The 20,271-nt window shown below is 42.2% G+C and overlaps 2 protein-coding genes across 4 annotated transcripts in view; both read left to right on the forward strand.

The window, feature by feature from the left end:
* The window catches only part of NRP1 (neuropilin 1), a 114,358-nt gene extending 103,252 nt beyond the window's left edge, over positions 1–11,106 (forward strand). For 2 of the 3 annotated variants that reach the window (XM_075492479.1, XM_075492480.1), the window contains exons 14-18: positions 15–152; positions 3,554–3,825; positions 4,328–4,421; positions 6,018–6,077; positions 7,347–11,106. In XM_075492479.1, coding sequence (XP_075348594.1) covers positions 15–152; positions 3,554–3,825; positions 4,328–4,421; positions 6,018–6,077; positions 7,347–7,636 — 854 coding nt within the window. In that variant the 3' untranslated portion in view covers positions 7,637–11,106. Of the gene's footprint in view, positions 1–14; positions 153–3,550; positions 3,826–4,327; positions 4,422–6,017; positions 6,078–7,346 lie in introns of all 3 variants that reach the window. The other variant, XM_075492478.1, reaches the window with a different exon arrangement.
* The window catches only part of ITGB1 (integrin subunit beta 1), a 387,977-nt gene that overhangs the window by 265,441 nt on the left and 102,265 nt on the right, over positions 1–20,271 (forward strand). The gene's annotated exons all lie outside the window — the stretch shown is intronic.

Here is a 20,271-nt window from a genome sequence, read left to right on the forward strand (position 1 = left end):
CTCTTTCCCTGCAGAGCTGCCACTATATAACTTCAACTGTGCCTTTGGCTGGGGATCCCAAAAGACTTTGTGCCACTGGGAGCACGACAACCAGGTGGATTTAAAGTGGGCAATCCTGACCAGCAAAACTGGGCCGATTCAAGACCACACAGGTAATCATGAGTTCATGACTTAGCCATTTTACATGGGAAGAGGTTGTTCTGTTTAATACCAACATGCCTTCCAAAACCAGAGGAGAATGAATTATACCTGAAATATGTAGAGTCTCAAAGATGATTCTCTAGGCAACCTAACCCATTATATGTAGTCACAACTGACCATAATTGTCCTTTTTGTTGGGGAATAAAGATCATTTATTGTCAGGAATTGAAGATGCTGCCTTCTCCTGACTTGCCTGTGGATAACCACCATCTAGGGTAGAAAAAATCTGAATGACCAAATATTCTGCAAATATCATGTACCAAGTGACCATACAGTCATAAACAAACCTCACATTGTTCCTGTTTGCAGTTACAGGGACTGCCCACCACAGAAAGCTGTTGTAAGTGAAACTTCCCAGATGGATGTATTTTCATGCCCTCCTCCTCTCCAGCAGGAGTTGGAGATTATAGCCATCCCTTCGCTCACACATAGTTTTTCCAGAAATATCACCCTGGGAAATTGATTGGTTGGTTTTGTAGTATCGAACTCATGGCTCTGCATAATTAGGCAATAAATATGCTGCTGGCTAGTTGCGAAGGGAGGGCGCTGCATGACCTGCGCAGCCTCTCGCTTTAGTGTTCTCTCTTGCATACGTGCAGATTAATCAAATGTGTTGAGATGAATCCCCCTTCCCACTTCTGCAACCCCTTTGCCTAATGAGAATGACAAGGAAATTAGACAAAATTGGACTTTTTACATTCTGAGACACTTTCAATTGAATCTTAAGACAAGTACAGTAGTTTCAGGGAAAAAAAAACTTATAATACTTTGACTATAAATGGCATTGTACAAATAAATGGCATCAAATTAACTAAATGCAGTTAGCTGAAGTGAAGGCTGTAATGGTGGAAAAATTGATGTAAAGTGAAATGGCTCAGTAGGATCTGACATTGAAAGGAGGTTAAAAGCTATGTTAGCCAGAGACTGACAAAATCTAAAAGGCATGCATAAGTAAAGCTCTAATTAAGACAATGAAGACAGAGTTCCTGACCCAGCACTGCAATAATATTCTGGAAATGAGAGCTATCTGCACTTTGCCACCAAGGATTATAGAGAGACTGAACCTGTCTTCAATCAAGAGATGAAGAAATTATATTCTTCAAATGAGATTTTGTTGTTTCCGCTAGGCCCTGCTAGTGCAGACGACTTATTTGTTCCATTAGCTGTAGCTTCAGCAAGTCTTACAGGCAGCCCCTTTTGCTCCTTACTGCACTAACTTTCAATATTTTCCAAAATTTTCCTTCAACTCTAAGGGCACCTTCACCTGCCAGGTTTGCCATTCACCTGCCAGCAGGTATGGAATGAGTGGGGTGGGTGTGAACGCAGACCACAAGCAGTCTGAATGGCACTGCCGTCCCAGATAAGCCCCTCAGTGTCACCACTACACAGCAAGGCCATCCTATATATTGGGAGAACCGCGATGAGCAATTCCCAGGCATATCTTGCTCTCAGCTGTACTTGTATAAAGCTGAAGAAACTCCACAGAAGTGATCTTCGACAGCAATTTCTTTAAGACGGCAGGATATGCTGTATGTCACTTCAAATTATACATGTTATGATTAAATCTGGCTAGAGTTAGGTCTTCCAACTGAGACAGCCATCCTAATGCTGTGATTATTTTTCTTTTTTCCTCCCTTTGGATTTCCCTATCACCATTCTTTGATGAGATTTGCACATGTTGTGCTGCCCTCTGCACAGAAGCAAAGCTGGAAAGAACATATAGGCACAAGCACTGCTGCTGAAGAAGCTGGACAAGATGTTACTGCAGTAAGACAGAAAAAAGGAAAAAAAAAAAGCCTACTTTTTTTGGCAATTTAATATGATCTTCCCTTATAAAATTCTTTAAAGACCAGATACTTCCACATGCATATTGGCCAGGATACCTCTGACTGCCCACAGAAAAATCCAAATAAAAGAAAACACCCTTCTCTCCTGTTAGAAGAAATATTTCCCTTTCTCATTTATTAGGCCCACTCCTTCCAACCACTGGGTTTAACCCACTCCTCTTTGTTCCCGGTCTACCTTTTATGACCCTGTCCTTCTTATACTTCCCAGAGTGGCAATGCTCATCTTCCCTTCTTCATTGGTCCACAACTATACCATTACAATCCAGCAAATCTGAATTATACGTTATTTCAAATAAAATTCAAGAACATCATGTATAAGCAAAGACCAATGCTGATAAAACATCACCCTTCCAAAATATCTTATTTCACCTCTTTTTACTTTTCTTTTGTTTAAGCATTGGTATAAACAGAGATATATATACTTATTTCAGCATTTGAGAAATAGTATTTGTTATTATTACTTTTCTCCTTCCTACTTTCAAAATAACTTTATACCAATGCCAAAAAATGCTATCTCCATCCTTTCGTGCGAGTGCATTACACATGCAATCTATTCTTACACACACCAGGATGAACTTCATATTTTTCCATCATAATTCTCTGCAAAGGAGCTGATCAAAAGCTGACTGGTATGGATGCCTGACTGGTGTAAATCAGAAGCACTTCTCTGTAGTCAGTATCTTACTTAGCAATTTTCTGTTACCAAACTAATCACACTCCCACATGCTTCTTTCCCAGTGTGATTAAGCAAGTAATTTCCCCAGTTAAGGGCATTAGGTATTCAGATTTCAACATGTATAAATCCATTACGTTCTTCAGAAAATACCAGCCATAATCTTACTTTTTCAGGAAGTGGCTCACAAATATACGGAGCCCAGTATGTTCTTGCCAAAATCAAGGGAATAACTCTGGCAGCGTTTGTGACAACGCTCAGACTCTGGGAGCACTGTGTAGATCTCAGTCCCTGATCTCTGACCATGGCTGTTCAAAGCTAGTTTATCCTCCAGTGTTCTTCCCATTCTAATCTTGCCTTCTCGAGCACAGATTACTTTAAACAGAGATTAAAAATAGCTCTTTGCACAATTAGTGTAGAGTAGGCCCTGAGGGATTTCTGTCTAGCCTGCTGAACTAGGGCTGGCTCTCTTCAGGAGCTGCATGCTGACTAATGGAGCATACGCTGTCACACCAAACATGCTTTTGCCTCCTTCCTTGAGCAAAAGAAAATGCCTCGTGTATGCCATGTAGTGAACATCTTGTTACAGTTCACTCTCAGCACAGCATCCCAATGAACAGCAAAGGAGACTGCCAGAAGAAATAAACTCTCCTTAGAGCCCATCAGCTTTCCTAGAGCTCCCAAACCAATGCCTCTAACCCTCTTGGTTGTGAGGCTTGGCCCATCAGCATGGAAAGAAAGCAAAATGATCGGGGGTGGTTGGGGCTTCTTAAGTAAACAAAGAATATGGAAGCTGGTGGCTATTCCTAACACAGTCCTTCTGTCACAGTAGGAGATGGCAATTTCCTTTACTCGCAAGCTGACGAAAGCCAGAAAGGGAAAGTCGCCCGACTGCTGAGCCCCGTGATTTACTCACAGAACTCTGCCCACTGCATGACTTTCTGGTACCACATGTCCGGTGCACACGTCGGCACCCTGAAGATCAAACTGCGGTACCAAAAGCCGGACGAATACGATCAGGTGCTGTGGACCCTGAGCGGGCACCAGGCAAACTGCTGGAAGGAAGGACGCGTTCTTCTTCACAAGTCTGTGAAACACTATCAGGTGAGCTTGGCCGCTCCACACTGAGCTAACACAGTCGAGGCCAGTAAGACCTTGCTGGTCATGGTTTATATACCCTAGCAGAAAATGTCACTGAAGGATTTATGTAGACAGTATTATACCTACAGATGAGGTGCTGTTGCTATGACAGTAATAATAGTGGCATATTTCATGGTATCTCAGATGACAGTGATACAAGCAATTTGTTATCGAAGGCCAAATAAATGGTTTAGAAATCATTTCTCATGTCACAAAACTGCATCCTTGCCACAGTTCTGCTGCTGGTGTAAAAGTCTTTAATGAAGTTATGACATTCTATAAATGCACATTTGCATATGTAAGTTCATAAAGACGTGCAGTGCAGATTGGCAGGCCACAATCAAAGTACACGTAGATGTGGCATCTTGGCAAGTGAAGATGTGTGTTAACAACTAATTAAGATATCCTGAATGCTGGAATTGTGTGTTAACAGGAAAACAATGTGAACTTTATCTTATTTTGCCAGGTGGTAATTGAGGGAGAAATTGGAAAAGGAACTGGAGGAATTGCTGTGGATGATATTAAAATTGACAATCACGTAGCACAAGAGGATTGCCGAAGTAAGTATGAATAGCAAGAACATATAGAAATCTTGTCCAAAATATTATTTATTTTGTTTTAATAGCTGGTTTTTTCTGTGAGAAAGGGATAGATAATTATTGACTCTGTAGGAAGTTTTGCACTGAAAATACCCTGATCTGGCCCATAGCTTTATTCATAGTAAGTGCTGCTGGTGTCACCTCAGTACTGCAGCAACTGCAGTCTTTTGGATTGGAACTGGCACCCTACTGACATGGGTCACAGCATGTTCACATCCTCACATCTCTCCCTGTATTTCACATTGCTCTCCTCTTTAAATTCCTCTGCTTTTCCTAATGCTCTTCCCTGTTTTAGCTAATACACAAAATCCAATTTTATTTCTTCACCCTTTTTAGATCACTTACCACCAAACCTACTTTAATTCTACCCTAGGTTTTTTAAAGGACAGTATCAAACCCTTACAGGATACACAGATAGGGTGACATGGCCCCTGCTATATCCTCTGCTGCTCTGTAATTCGGAGTTTGCTGTGGCTTGCTTGCTGTAGTTGCCAGCTCCCAGACACATGGGACACGAAGTAATGTTAGAACATGGCCTTTTCCACATCTGAGCCAGGCTATTCCTGAGATGCTATTTGAGTCCTTTTATTTCTGGCCAGTCTTGAGTTATTCCAGTCACTGCTGATCATATGTGCATTGCACGTAATTTGGCAGATAAAAACACAAGCAACTGAACCCTGTCCTTCATGATGTAGATGAAGCAGTGACTTTTATGTAGGAGAGGGAATAGAACTGAGAACCCTCAGCATTAGAAATACAAACTTATGCCATGCGAGCTGGCAACACAACTGAGAGCAATAATAGAGGGTGTTCCTCACCTTTTGTAGCTAATAGCCTTTTGAGTGTAACATGACAGACTTCAGCTACACGGTAATTTCACTGCAGGATGAGAAAACCGTACAATCGCTTTTTATCACACAGTCCACCTCCTGGGGTTCATCATCTGCCACCAGAGTGGCAGTTACCAGGAAGGGGAGGCAGGATGCACTGCTTGGTCTTCCTGCTGTGTCCTCAGTGCCAAGAAGGGTGCTGGGACCACAGTGATGGTATTTACCTGACTCCAAATGAGAGAGGAAAGTAACTTCTTTCCTACCTCCACATGTTGCAGTTGTTCAAAACAAATGTTGAGCAAAGATTTTGGCCTGTGGGAGCTAAAGCCAAAAGCTTGGTCTGAAGCCCAAACACAAGTGGTCTCGCTGCAGTCAGTGAAACTATTCTTGTGATTAACTATGCCTATGCTGATGAAGTGTTACGGAATTGGGCTCCAAAATTGTAAATACAATGAATGAGATGCTAATTCATCGCACTGATTTCTCTTTCCCAGACATGGAAAACCCCTGCTGATAACTAAAACTGTGCCAAGGCTGGGCAGGGAGGAGTTTTTAAATCTTTCTTTTTTTCCCCATTAATTTTCAGAGACCATCATAATGAACAGTTCTGTCAAGCTGACATAATGATGCTCTGACAGGAAAATCTGCTATACCATTATTGCCAGCATGATAGTCAATCAGTGTTTGTAACCCTAATAATCAATGTCAATTCTCTTTGCTTCATTAGAATCAACTGATGTGGAGAATGAAATAGATGAAGAAGAAGACCCAGAAAGTAATCAAACAGGTAAAAAATGTGTTATTGTTGAAAGGGAATGAATTTTAAAGTGTATTTTCATGTGAATTTGTGTATTCTATTTATTTATTTATAGATTAGTTCTCTAACTCCATATTGTATTAAGGTTTCTTGATTTATCTAGATCAGATGCTAAGAAGGCCTACCGTTACTTGAATGATTTAATAGTTTTATTCTTCTATGTCATATAATCTTACAGACTTTATATTATTTATAACTGTCTCAAACCTTTCAGACTTTATATACATAATTTGTTACACTGTATACATATATATGCATGCACACTATAGCTCCTTAATATTTTGTTATCTATAATATTTTGTTATCTAAAAGGCTTGTCCACAGCTGAAGAAACAGCTATCATTATATCTTACAATTTATGACTTGCGCAGTGTCTAGGTAATTAGGTTCAAAACTCTTCAGGCTAATTGTTTCTCAGACCTGGCTGAAAATGTCATTTTATGACCAGTCTACCAAAGCATTATCATTTTCAATGATGATAGCTGTAAATGGATCATTAAATTGATCATAATTGTCATATTGTCCCAATAATAAAATATGCTTGCATTTTTCAGGCAATGAGCTTAATTTTTTTCTGTTACAGTCAATGGAATTGCTATCATTGATTTCAGTGAAAGTAGGGTTTGTCCAAAAAGACTTTTTGGCTTTTCCTGCAACAATTAGCAGCATTTGCAAGCTTCTTGGATCTCTGTCATAAACTGAAAGAGTTGAGGGAAAACACTATGATACCCAGTGAATATTTTACACAAGGGGGCAGAGTGCTCTTCTGTGTCAGTTCTGTCACGCTTTCCATTTCAAGGTCCAATCCTGAAGTCAGTGAAGTGCAGATGGACGCAAAACGGCTGGAGATTTCCAACCACTGTCTAAGGCTATAAACATTCACACTGAGCTGAACAAGATTTAATTAACATTTTTGAGCTAAATACTGCAAGCTGGCAAAATATAATCAAAAGGTCTGGTTATTCATTCCTGAGACTCCCACTTAATCCAAGGCAGAATCAGACCCCCTACTAACATGCAGCAGATTCAGGGATTGGAGAACAGTATGAAAAAAATCAACTATTTGGGCTGCATCATAGGTTTTAGCTACTTACGACTACCTCCAAGCAGCTATGTTTTCAAATTATGTAGCAATTTATGTCAGAAACTCAATGTCCTTTCTCCAAATTTCCAACTCATCAAGCGAAGTTCTACCTAGAATCAGTTCTGAAAATTTTGCAATTCTTTACTCCATTTCAGGGTTTACACCTCCGTACCATACAGGTGAGGACTACGATGATAACATCTCCAGGAAACCAGGCAACGTCCTGAAGACCCTAGATCCAATCCTTATTACCATCATAGCCATGAGTGCACTCGGCGTGCTTTTAGGAGCCATCTGTGGAGTTGTCCTGTACTGTGCCTGTTGGCACAATGGGATGTCAGAGAGGAACTTGTCTGCACTGGAGAATTACAATTTTGAACTGGTTGATGGTGTAAAACTGAAAAAAGATAAACTAAACACACAGAATTCATACTCGGAAGCATGAAGGTATAAAGCGACTGGAGAAGTTTCAGAGAATCGGGATGGAAGGACGTAGCTCGGTCGTGCTGGGGAACTGTTGATCTTCTTTTACTGTACAGGCTGAAAAGTGCATTGATGACACTGAGCCAAGCTTTTCTCAGGAGCTTCGATGAGTGTGTAACCGATAAACATGGACAACAATCTGTGTTAACAATCTGAATCATGTACAGTCTGCTTTTTCTGTTGGTTTTATTTGAAATAATCAAATGCTGGTGTTGAGACCAAGTATGATTGACTTATAGTTCATTTTGTCTTTCTTTCTCTCCCTCTCTTTTGTTTTCCGTTAATGGATAATTTTGTTTTTACTGTGCAAAATCCAAGATGCTGTCACAAAATGTATTCAGTGGGGTCCTTTGGATGGACATGCCGTCTGTAGCTCAGTGCCCAGAAAATATTGGAGTAACAGCAATTTAGTGGACTCCTGCACCTGTATTTGTGTATAATTGCTCGTGTTGTGCATAGGCAAAGAAGGGTTAGGATGTTTTTGAAAGTACTGCTGCATCAGTACCGATATAGTGTGTCAGCTCTGTTTACGAAGCAATACAGTCAAATTTTATTGATGTTTTTCAGTGTTGTACTAAATTTTGTGCTTGTGAACTCCATAAAAGAGTATGTGCCATCATCAGACACAACTGGTAACCGAGTGTACTGCCTAAAAACTAAACCGGAAAGTCCTTGGCACTGGCTAGTGTATGTCCTCTCAAGTGCCTTTTTGTTTGTACTGCTTCTCATTGTGTTAACATTAACTACAGCTCTGCTTCTCTGCAGTTATGCCCTTGTCTTTAATCATATTTTGATGGCTCACTGACTAAAAGAAAAGTATATTTTAGTGTAAGAAAGTAGCCTCATCAAGGCAAGGGCTAATCAGATTTGACAACCTGGCTCGATTGTTCTGCTTTCTGTATTTCAACTTCATGTCTCTTGACCCTTTTGTATAAAGCTGCAATATCCCCTTTTATTGTTCTTTCATATAGAATGTATTTTCAAATGTAAAATCTCTCTCCCTTTCTCTTCTCTTCCTTTCTCTCTTTCTCTCTCTGAGTAGATTGCATAAGCATTTGCCATTGCCAAGGAAAGAAAACTGCAGCTTTAACTTGCTGGTAATGGCAAAGGATTTTATTAGAGTTTGTGTTAAAAAATAAGGGAAAATTCTTAACTTTACCCTCCAAAGTCGAACTTTGGGTTTCTTCTTAAGAGCATAAAGTGACAGTATCTTTTTTCCTGAAGTCATGAAGCATGTCTTTTATCCTGAACAGCTTGCCTGTTAATTACACTAGGGAAAATTATTCGCTTACTGAAAAGATTGCCTTTAAAATGAGAAACTTTCCTCCTCCTGCCCCTACCTGAACCCAGAGTTCTGTTCTCTCAATAAATGTGTATTTTCATGCTAATCAATGCTAATTGGGCTTACGCATGGGTATTGAGGGCAGAATAAAATTCCACAGTGTATGTAGGGTATGTTCTTACCATCCTGTTATATCCAATTGGCATTTCATACCAGGAGGCTTCTGTTTGACCAGAAGTGCAGATAGTGACAGATTCAGTGAGCTGTGTAAACTGTCGGAAAAATGTGTTTGACAATTATGTGGCAATTTTTTAATATTTTAGGACAAATATTCTTGGACAAATAATATTCAATAGCCTATGCAGCTGGTGCAACAGGGTAAAAAGAAACAAGATTTTGTTGCCCTCAGGGGTCCATAGGAGGAGGTGAGGGACCAGCGGGATCATTCCCCTCCTGCAGGTGCGAAGGGAGCCCCTGGGTTTTCTGCGGTGACCCACACACAGCACAGCCATAACTGGGGAGGCAGTGGAAGAAGGCAGCTTTAACCTTCCCCTGGGTAGCTACCAATCAGCGGGTAAAACCAGTGCAAACATGGGGAAAGGAACGTCCTGCAAAGTGCTGAACTCATGTTTTTCCTCACTGAATTCCCTGAGCAGAGTCAGGGAAGTGATTGTGACTTTGTGAGTTAGTCTTTTCCAAAATTGCTTTTGTAGTAGAGCAATGAAGTATCCTGTCCAGGATTAGGACTCAAGAAGGGCTAATTCAGCCTTGAATTACTAGAGCAACAGAATCCACCCCTATTTATCAAGTAAATGTTTTGAAGCATATCATTTCACCAATACGAAGCATAAAACAGAAAAACCTGTAGAAAATCCACCAGTAACCCAGAAATTGAGGAAAAGGGAGGGAGGCTGGAGGTAAAAATATGAGTTTGGAAATTGAAAATATTTTGAAGGAAGACCCAATAGAAAAAACATTGGACAGTTGCTACTTAAAAGGAGTCCTACAGGCAGAGACTATAGTGAATATTCAAACACCTACTTAGATGCCTAAATTGAATTACCTCCCCAGGCTCTAGACCCTGGTCCTCAAGAAGGTAAGACAGAGCACCTAAGGCCTGAAAGTTCGGCACGAAATGTCCATGAAATGTCCCAAGTGACAAACTCACTCTGGCAAAGGCAGAATTTTCATTTGTATCCAACAGTGTAATTTGACCATAATAGTATCACAGCAGCTAGTTAATTAACCCAAAGAAAAAAATGATTTTTCAAAACTATTTTCAGCACACTACCACCTTGTGATTCAGGTGTTAGTGGCTGTTCTCCTTAGCTGAAGAAACTTCTAGTCCACTAACCTGACTGAGAGTTACATGCATATATTGCCTTGAAGAGAAAATCCCACTGGGGAGCCCAAGCCCAAAACCTTTTGAAATATTCCCATGGATTTCAATAGATTCTGGACTAGCTCTTGGTCTTGATCTATTTGAACAGTACAGCTGGTGGTTGGTGGTTTTTTTCTTCTTTTAACATACTGAGAATAGTGAACGTAAAAAGAAGTGTATCTCCTTTGTGGTCTTCAGACCTTACTATGATAATGAGGATCTAGCACTGAAGATTTGATGTCTCTGAAGGTAATAGAATGAAAGTTGCCCTTCAGTAAAGGAAAAATGATACTGCAACTTTACATTGAAAAGTATCTTGCACTGATAAATATATTTAAAAAAATTATATGTTTATAAAGTTATTAATTTGTAAAGGCAGTGTTACAAAATGTTCAGTTTATATTGTTTTAGATTGTTTCATAATTTTTAAAGTGTAAAATAACATATTTTTTCTTTATTGAAAAACTATAAAAATCTTCTGTAGTAAAATGATTTCATTTTACTGGTATATTATTGCTTCATGTTTTGTACCATCATAAAACTTTGTGCAAATTTTTTTTACAGAAATTTTTATTTTCTATGACAATATGACACTTGTAAATTGTTGTTTCAAAATGAACAGCGAAGCCTTAACTTTAAATGACATTTGTATTCTCAGACACTGAGTAGCATAAAAAAAAATCACATAGAACTGAACTGTAACTTAAATTTCCAAACTATGACTACTACATTCCAAAGAAACAGTTGAATTAAACATTTTCATAAAATATCCCATACCTGATGTATTTTATTATACTAAAATGGATTGGTTTTATTAAATGGCTGGTTTTATTTAGCATCTTGTAACAAGCACAATGTTTTAATCATGGTTACATTTGTTGGTAGGCAACTCCAACAAACAGACACCTTGGTGGGACTGTTCATGGTTTAGGATGGAGGGATTCACTCTCTGCCTGCCCAATTCTCTCTCCCTGCTGGAAGACATTCCCACTACATGCCTAACTTTTAGCCAAACAGCAGGGATTTAAGAGGACAAATCTGCCACCACTACCGGCAGGTTGTAATTCACCTCGCAGCCATGGGAAGCCCAAGCCGCACACCCTATGTAAGTCATATGCACCCCTTGTGGCCTGCTCTTAGGGGGGGTGAGTTTTACCAGGGTGTAATGTCCATTTTTGACAAGTTGCTCCACTAAGTCCCTGCTCAAGTAGTAAGGTTTGTACTGATGAGCTCCCTGCAAATTTCCACTGAAGTCATCAGAACTTACCCAACCATGGCCAAATCTCCCAATGCAGAGCAGAAGTTGCTGATGGGAGCAAATGCTGCAAGAGCAACCTATTGGGCCTGAGTTGGCGTTCAGTTTGATACTGAACTCATCTGTGGAACATACAATCATGGGTAGGGAGACCTTCAAGAAACTTGCATCCAGACCAGAAGCTTTATATTGCACATTTCCTGTTTTATGCAATACTTACCTATTTGTTTCTTTTTAATACTGAGCAGTCTACACATTAAAGTTTGTCAAATCCTTTCTTTATGTTGCACATATGAATAATGTACATTCTGTCAATATGTCACTAGGTTGAGTGTTCATGAACAAACATTTTACTTCAGCTACTTTACTACTCCTGGGAAAAATATTTACTTATTACCACATATTTGATGATTGTTACACTTGAAGAGAAAGTATCTGTCCTGGTTTTGGCTGGGATAGAGTTATTTTTCTTCCTAGTAGCTGGTATAGCGCTGTGTTTTGGATTTAGTATGAGAATAATGTTGATAACACACTGATGTTTCAGTTGTTGCTAAGCAGTGCTTACATTAGTCAAGGATTTTTCAGCTTCCCATGCTCTGCCAGGTGCACAAGAACCTGGGGGGGGGGCACAGCCAAACTGGCCAAAGGGCTATTCCATACCATATGGCGTCAGGTTCAGTATAGAAACTGGGGGGAGTTGGCCAGGGGGCAGCAGTCACTGCTCGGGAACTGGTTGGGCATCGATCGGTGGGTGGTGAGTGGTTGCATCACTTGTTTTTTTCCCTTGGGTTTTGTTCCTCTCTTGCTCTCTTGTTGTTTTCCTTCTCATTACAATTTTTTAAAATTTTATTTTATGTTATTCCACTTATTAAACTGTTCTTATCTCAACCCATGAGTTTTCTTATTTTTGCTTTTCAGATTCTCTCCCCCACCCCACTGGGGGGGAGGGTGAGCAAGTGGCTGTGTGGTGCTTGGTTGCCAACTGGGGCTAAACCACAACAGTCCTTTTTGGCACCCAGTGTGGGGCTCAAAGGGTTTGAGATAATAACAGATTAACCAGAGCATGTTAAGGAATTTATATCTGTTAACAGTTGCGGGTCACGACATTGATTCTTCTGTTCTCGATATTAGTTTATGTGATCTGCACCATGCTCATTTTTTTGCTATACGTGTTAAAGATCAGTGTTGGTTTTTGCAGTCTGCTGTGCTCTGCAGTAATTAGTGATGTTTTGCCTGGGAGATTTGTCATTAAAACACTGTCCTTGAGCTTAATCTGGTATTTGGGTTTTGTACTGAAGCCATTACTGTACTTTGGGTACCACCTCATGGAGACAATTAGCAACTAGACCTCTTCCTCTGAGAGGTTTTTTATGGAGGAAATACAGAATGGCATCTTCGCTACCTTCTTCTATGATGTTTCCTCCTTCATTACATTAACGTTTTAGTATCTTGAACCTCCTTGGGTAGTTAAGATACTTCTATTGGTATTTCTTGGGAATATTGTTTCGGTTTTGTCTAAGGTTAATAAGCAATTTAAGAATATCATACAGAGATCTGCCCCAAGGCTGGATAGTTATGAGTGGCAGGGAGTGTGGGATAGCATGGGCAAATGCCTAGGACAGTGGGCACCTCCAGTGTTTTGGAACCTCACCCCTGAACAAGTGCAGAATCCTGAAAAATTAGTAGAATATTTGGAAAAGGAATGCTGGCAATTCTAGGGAGACACAAATCACTGCAATGTGCTGGGGCCTGGCCCATGCCTACCGAGCCTTGTTCAACACTATTCAGTACCCTCGAGGGGAAGAGAAGGTCTCTGGATCTGATGACAAAATGACAGGCACCGCAGCTACTGCAACCCCGGTGACAGGCGCTGTGACTACTCCAAACCCCCACGACAGGCACTGCAGCTGAACCAGGGAACCAACCCATGCCTGTATCAGTTGCCCCTATACACAAGAAGAAATTTTGGAAGTGAAAGTCAGCTCGTTTAGAAAGGGAGGATGAAAAAGCAGGGCCATCACAAGGAGAGGATGAGGAAGAGGAAGAACTCATAAACAAGATGGAAACCACCCGATCCCTATCCCTGAGTGAGCTGCGAAAAGATTTCAGCTGTCATCCAGGCAAGCACATTGTCACCTGGCTGCTCCAATGCTGGGATAACGGGCCCAGTAGCCTGGAATTAGAGGGTAAGGAAGCCAAACAGCTGGGATCCCTTTCTAAGGAAGGGGGCATTGACAAAGTGATTGGAAAAGGGGCACAAGCCCTCAGCCTCTGGAGGTGACTCCTGTCAGGTATCCCTTCAAGGAAGATGTTATATATCGCCCAGGCCAATGGACCACCATGGAGAAGGGTATCCAGTACCTGAGGGAATTAGCCATGCTGGAGGTGATTTATGGTCACCTGGACAACAAGCAGTTATCCAAAGATCCAGATTAAGTCCAGTGCACACGACCCATGTGGTGGAAGTTGGTACGGAGCACACCAGCGTCATATGCTAACTCATTGGCAATACTGATCTGGAAAGATGAAGAGGGACCAACGGAGGATGAAGCAGCTAGCTGACTCCAGGAATACGAAGAAATTATCTCTTCCTCCCTCGTCTCAGCTGTGGAGAAACTGTCCCAGGAGTTCTGACAATTCAAAGAGGATATGTCCTGCTCCCCACCTATATGGACAAGTATCTCAGCTCTTAGGAGTCAATCTTCTTCTGCTCAAGAGAAAGGATATAGAGGGTACACACCACAGAGCACCCTATGGTTTTACCTGTGTGACCACGGAGAGGATATGTGGAAGTGGAATGGAAAATCTACCTCGACCCTAAAGGCACAGGTATGTGAGCTGCAAGAAAAAACAATCACACAAGGGGGTTCTTCCAGGAAAATTGCTGCTCCAGTTTCCAGTGGACAGTTCCCCAGACAAAGTAGAAGGGCTGATCTTACTCCTGACTTTAATGAAGGAACTCCTGACTCTCGTTTACAAGAAGTGGGTAACGAATACTATGACCAGGACTAGAGGGACCCTGCCTCCAGCCAGGTGGAGGAAAGGGACAACCAGGTTTACTGGACTGTGTGGATTTGATGGCCTGGCACATCAGACCCACAGGAGTATAAGGTTCTAGTGGACACCAGTGCACAGTGTACCCCAATGCCATCAAGCTGTAAAGGGGCAGAACCCATCTGTATTTCTGGGGCAACGGGGGGATCCCAACAGCTAACTGTACTGGAAGCCAAAGTGAGCCTAACTGGGAATGAGTGGCAGAAGCACCCCATTGTGACTGGCCCAGAGGCTCCGTGCATCCTTGGCATAGACTACCTTAGGAGAGGGTATTTCAAGGACCCAAAAGGGTGCCGGTGGGCTTTTGGTATAGCTGCCTTGGAGACAGAGGAAATTAAACAGCTGTCCACCTTGCCTGGTCTCTCAGAGGACCCTTCTGTTGTGGGGTTGCTGAGGGTTGAAGAACAACAGGTGCCGATCGCTACCACAATGGTGCACCGGCAGCAATACTGTACCAACTGAGACTCCCTGATTCCCATCCATAAGCTGATTTGTTGACTGAAGAGCCAAGGAGTGATCAGTAAGACTCGCTCACTGTTTAACAGTCCTATATGGCCAGCGCGGAAGTCTAATGGAGAGTGGAGACTAACAGTAGACTATCGTGGCCTGAATGAAGTCATGCCACTGCTGAGTGCTGCCATGCCGGACATGCTAGAACTTCAGTACGAACTGGAGTCAAAAGCAGCCAAATGGTATGCCACAACTGATATTGCTAATGCGTTCTTCTCAGTCCCTTTGGCAGCAGAGTGCAGGCCACAGTTTGCTTTCACTTGGAGGGGCGTTCAGTACACTTGGAATCGAGTGCCCCAGGGGTGGAAACACAGCCCTACCATTTGCCATGGACTGATCCAGACTGCACTGGAACAGGGTGAAGCTCCAGAACATCTGTAATATATTGATGACATCATTGTGTGGGGCAACACAGCAGAAGAAGTTTTTGAGAAAGGGAAAAAAATAGTCCAAATCGTTCTGAAAGCCGGTTTTGCCATAAAACTAAGTAAAGTCAAGGGACCTGCACAGGAGATCCAGTTTTTAGGAATAGAATGGCAAGATGGATATCATCAGATCCCAATGGATGTGATTAACAAAATAACAGCCATGTCTCCACCAACTAGTAAAAAGGAAACACAAGCTTTCTTGGGCATTGTGGGTTTTTGGAGAATGCATTTTCCAAATTACAGTCTGATCGTAAGCCCTCTCTATCAAGTGACCCAGAAGAAGAACAATTTCAAATGGGGCCCTGAGCAACAACAAGCCTTTGAACAAATTAAACGGGAGATAGTTCATGCAGTAGCCCTTGGGCCAGTCTGGGCAGGGCAAGATGTAAAAAATGTGCTCTACACCGCAGCCGGGGTGAATGGCCCTACCTGGAGCCTCTGGCAGAAAGCACCAGGGGACACTCGAGGTCGACCCTTAGGGTTTTGGAGTCAGGGATACAGAGGATCCGAGGCCCGCTACACTCCAACTGAAAAAGAGATATTGGCAGCATATGAAGGGGTTCGAGCTGCTTCAGAAGTGGTTGGTACTGAAGCACAGCTCGTCCTGGCACCCCGACTGCCGGTGCTGGGCTGGATGTTCAAAGGGAAGGTCCCCTCTACACACCAGGCAACTGAGGCTATGTGGAGTAAGTGGGTTGCACTGATCACACAACGGTCTTGAATAGGAAACCCCAATCACCCAGGAATCTTGGAAGTGATCATGGACTGGCCAGAAGGCAAAGATTTCAGAATACCACCAGAGGAGGAGGTGACTCATGCTGAGGAGGCCCCACTGTATAGTAAACTACCAGAAAATGAGAAGCAATATGCCCCGTTCACTGTTGTATTGTAGGAAAGCACTGGAGATGGAAAGCTGCCCTATGGAGTCCTATATGACAAGTTGTAGAAACTGCTGAAGGAGACGGTGAACCGAGCCAATTTGTGGAAGTAAAGGCCATCCAGCTGGCTTTAAACATTACTGGCCAAGAAAAATGGCCAGTACTTTATCTCTATACTGACTCATGGACAGTGGCAAATGCCCTGTGGGGGTGGTTGCAGCAATGGAAGCAGAGCAACTGGCAGTGCAGAGGCAAACCCATCTGGGCTGCCGCATTGTGGCAAGGTATTGCTGCCTGTGTAGAGAACCTCGTTGTAAAAGTACATCACATAGATGCTCACGTACCCAAGAGTCAGGCCACTGAAGAACATCAAAACAACCAGCAGGTGGATCAGGCTGCTAAGATTGAAGTGGCTCAGGTGGATCTGGACTGGCAACATAAGGGTGAATTATTTATAGCTCGGTGGGCCCATGACAGCTCAGGCCATCAAGGAAGAGATGGGCTTGTGATCGAGGGGTGGACTTGACCATGGACACTATTGCAAAGGTTATCCATGAATGTGAAACATGTGCTGCAATCAAAGAAGCCAAGCGGTTAAAGCCTCTATGGTACAAAGGACGATGGTTGAAATATAAATATGGGGAGGCCTGGCAGATGGATTATATCACACTCCCACAAACCCGCCAAGGCAAGCCATATGGGCTTACAATGGTGGAAGTAACAACCGGATGGCTGGAAGCATATCCTGTCTCCCATGCCACCACCCAGAACGCTATCCTGGGCCTTGAAAAGCAAGTCCTATGGTGACATGGCACCCCAGAAAGAACTGAGTCAGACAACGGGACTCATTTCCAAAACAACCTCATAGACACCTGGGCCAAAGAGCACAGCACTGAGTGGGTATATCATGTCACCAATCATGCACCAGCCTCTGGGAAAATCAAACCATACAATGGACTGTTGAAGACTACACTAAGAGCAATGGGTGCTGGGTTATTTAAACATCGGGATACACATTTAGCAAAAGCCAACTGGTTAGTCAACACTAGAGGATCTGCCAATCGAGCTGGCCCTGCCCAATCAAAACTTTTACATACTGTAGAAGGGAATAAAGTCCCCGTAGTGCACATAAAAAATACGCTCGGGAGGACAGTCTGGGTTACTCCTGCCTCGGGCAAAGGAAAACCCATTCATGGGATTGCTTTTGCTCAAGAACCTGGGTGCACTTGGTGGGTAATGCAAAAGGATGGGGAAGTCCGATGTGTACCTCAAGGGGATTAGATTTGGGGTGAAAATAGCCAATGAACTGAATGGTATGATCTTAATTGCTATATAATACTGCATGTCTTCACTTTTATGGTTGCTATATGCCATATCAACAGTATTACAGTAAGAATCACCCAGATTCATGAAGAATGAACTTTGATGAAACCGAACAAAGCGCAGCAGTGATGGAACCAGAACTGGCTTCAGCATGCAACAATCCAACACCACACATGATCTTTCCTGCCCTGAAGGACTGTTATGACAGATGGAACCCAGAGTCATGGACTAAATGAACTCCACGGACATTTTAGAGGGATGGTCCATAGACTAAGGGAATGATACTTGTGTGTATATATCAAAAGACAGGAAAAGTGGTGGTGATTAATTGGAATGTATTGGAAAGGGTAGGACCTTGGCATGACGTAGATCATGTAGAATAAGGGGTGGATACTGTCCTGGTTTCGGCTGGGATAGAGTTAATTTTCCTTCTAGTAGCTGATATAGTGCTGTGTGTTGGATTTAGTATGAGAATAATGTGATAACACACTGATGTTTCAGTTGTTGCTAAGTAGAGCTTACACTGGTCAAGGACTTCTCAGCTTCCCATGCTCTGCCAGGTGCACAAGAACCTGGGAGGGAGCACAGCCAAACTGGCCAAAGGGCTGTTCCATACCATATGACGTCAGGCTCAGTATAGAAACTGGGGGGAGTTGGTCGGGGGGGGCAGCGATCGCTGCTCAGGGACTGGCTGGGTGTTGGTCGGCGGGTGGTCAGTGGTTGCATCACTTGGTTTTTTTCCTTGGGTTTTTTCCTCTCTCTCTCTTGTTGTTTTCCTTTTCATTACAATTATTATTGTTGTTGTTGTTGTTGTTATTATTATTCAATTTTTCAGTTATTAAACTGTTCTTATCTCAACCCATGAGTTTTCTTACTTTGGCTTTTCAGATTCTCTCCCCCATCCCACCGGGGCAGAGTGAGCGAGCAGCTGTGTGGTGCTTGGCTGCCGACTGGGGCTAAACCACGACAGTAGCAAATCTTTCCTCCTCAAGAGAGCAGTGTTGTGGGTACCTGTTTAAAATATGAGATGGAACTACAGCAGTGCACCTGAGCAAAACTTGGCTTTGTGGTCAGAATAGAGATTGCTCTCAAAAGACAGTTGTGAAGGTTGTTGTCCATATAATCACTAAATCCAAATTCCTTAGAAATGTACTTCATTGCATTCTGTTTGCTTCTGTGATAACCAGCCACAGGGCTCTTTGAGGGAAAATAAATGGCAATGGAATTAATTAGTGGAAAAAAGAAATCTATAAAGTGAATCCATTGAGGATGAAGTTCAGAAAAGAGAGACAAGTATTTTAAGTTAAGAAAATTCTCTTTCTTTTATTTAGGGGAAATTAATTAGCCTAGAAGCTAACAACTACTTAGCACTAAACCTTCAGTTTTCCACACTAAATAGGCTGCATAAAGGAGAGACAAAAATGGTGCAATGGGATCTGAATTACATCTCAGAACATAACTTGTAAACTTGAAAGAAAAAGAAGAGCAGATGGAAATAACAGATGGGTCAGCTACAGACAACCAGTGCCAGGAGTGCATAACTCTGAGGCTCAAGTATTAGGGTCACAGCCTGTAAAAAGGGGCTTTGGCAGGTAGAGACAAGCAAACCCTATTAATTATTTCACCAATCAAACGTACCAACCCTGAGCCAGCAGCCACATAGCAACAGTGCTGAGCCCAGTCCCATTTCCTCGCCTTTTGGCAGGACGTAAAATACAATTACACAGCAAAAGGCAGATGTACAGGAGAGGCAGGAGCAGCACAGCTGACGTGTGGTTGGGTAAAGTCCGCTGGCATCATGAAATGACAGCAGTGCCTACCTGTACAAACCTGCCCGCTGGACCAAAGCTGCCAGTCCCAGTGGAGATGAAGGCTCCTCAGTCCTCATAAGCTACCTTTTATGAGGCATATGAGGACTTAACAGGTGCATACTAGTTTAGTTCTACAATTGACCCTCGTAAGTCTTTTCTTATGTACAATTAGTCCATTTCTAAGTCAATTCTCTAACCTGCTTTCCCAAAGTCAAATGTTGAAGTTGGTTTTGATTTTCAGATCATGGCATCTGGGTGTCAGATCCCAGAAGTAATTCCCTTCCCATTCCTTAATTGTCCTGTCCTTTGCAATGCATTATGCCTAACAGCATATTGGTTCAAGCAACATTAATTTATTAGAGCTTTAATTTCTTCTTTTATACCATTTTATGCCTCAAGTCACCCATAACCACAATTTTATCTACAAGTGTTTGTTAAATTATAACAGAGTGTATCTAATTTTTCTTTGCCATGGGATACTTTGTATAGCTGTTTTATTTGCCAATTAGTCCCCCTGTAGACCCTAATTGCTTTTCTACAGTAGGTCAGTTCTCTATATACACTTCCATTCTCATAGCTACACACAATCAAACTCTAATGTTATCACCTCAGGACTGAGGGTGTCTCAATGTTTATAACTGAAAATCTCATTAAAAAGCCTTCTGGCATTTTTTA

The sequence above is a fragment of the Mycteria americana genome, chromosome 2 (genome assembly GCF_035582795.1).
Source record: "Mycteria americana isolate JAX WOST 10 ecotype Jacksonville Zoo and Gardens chromosome 2, USCA_MyAme_1.0, whole genome shotgun sequence".
In the NCBI taxonomy this organism is placed as follows: Eukaryota; Metazoa; Chordata; class Aves; order Ciconiiformes; family Ciconiidae; genus Mycteria; species Mycteria americana.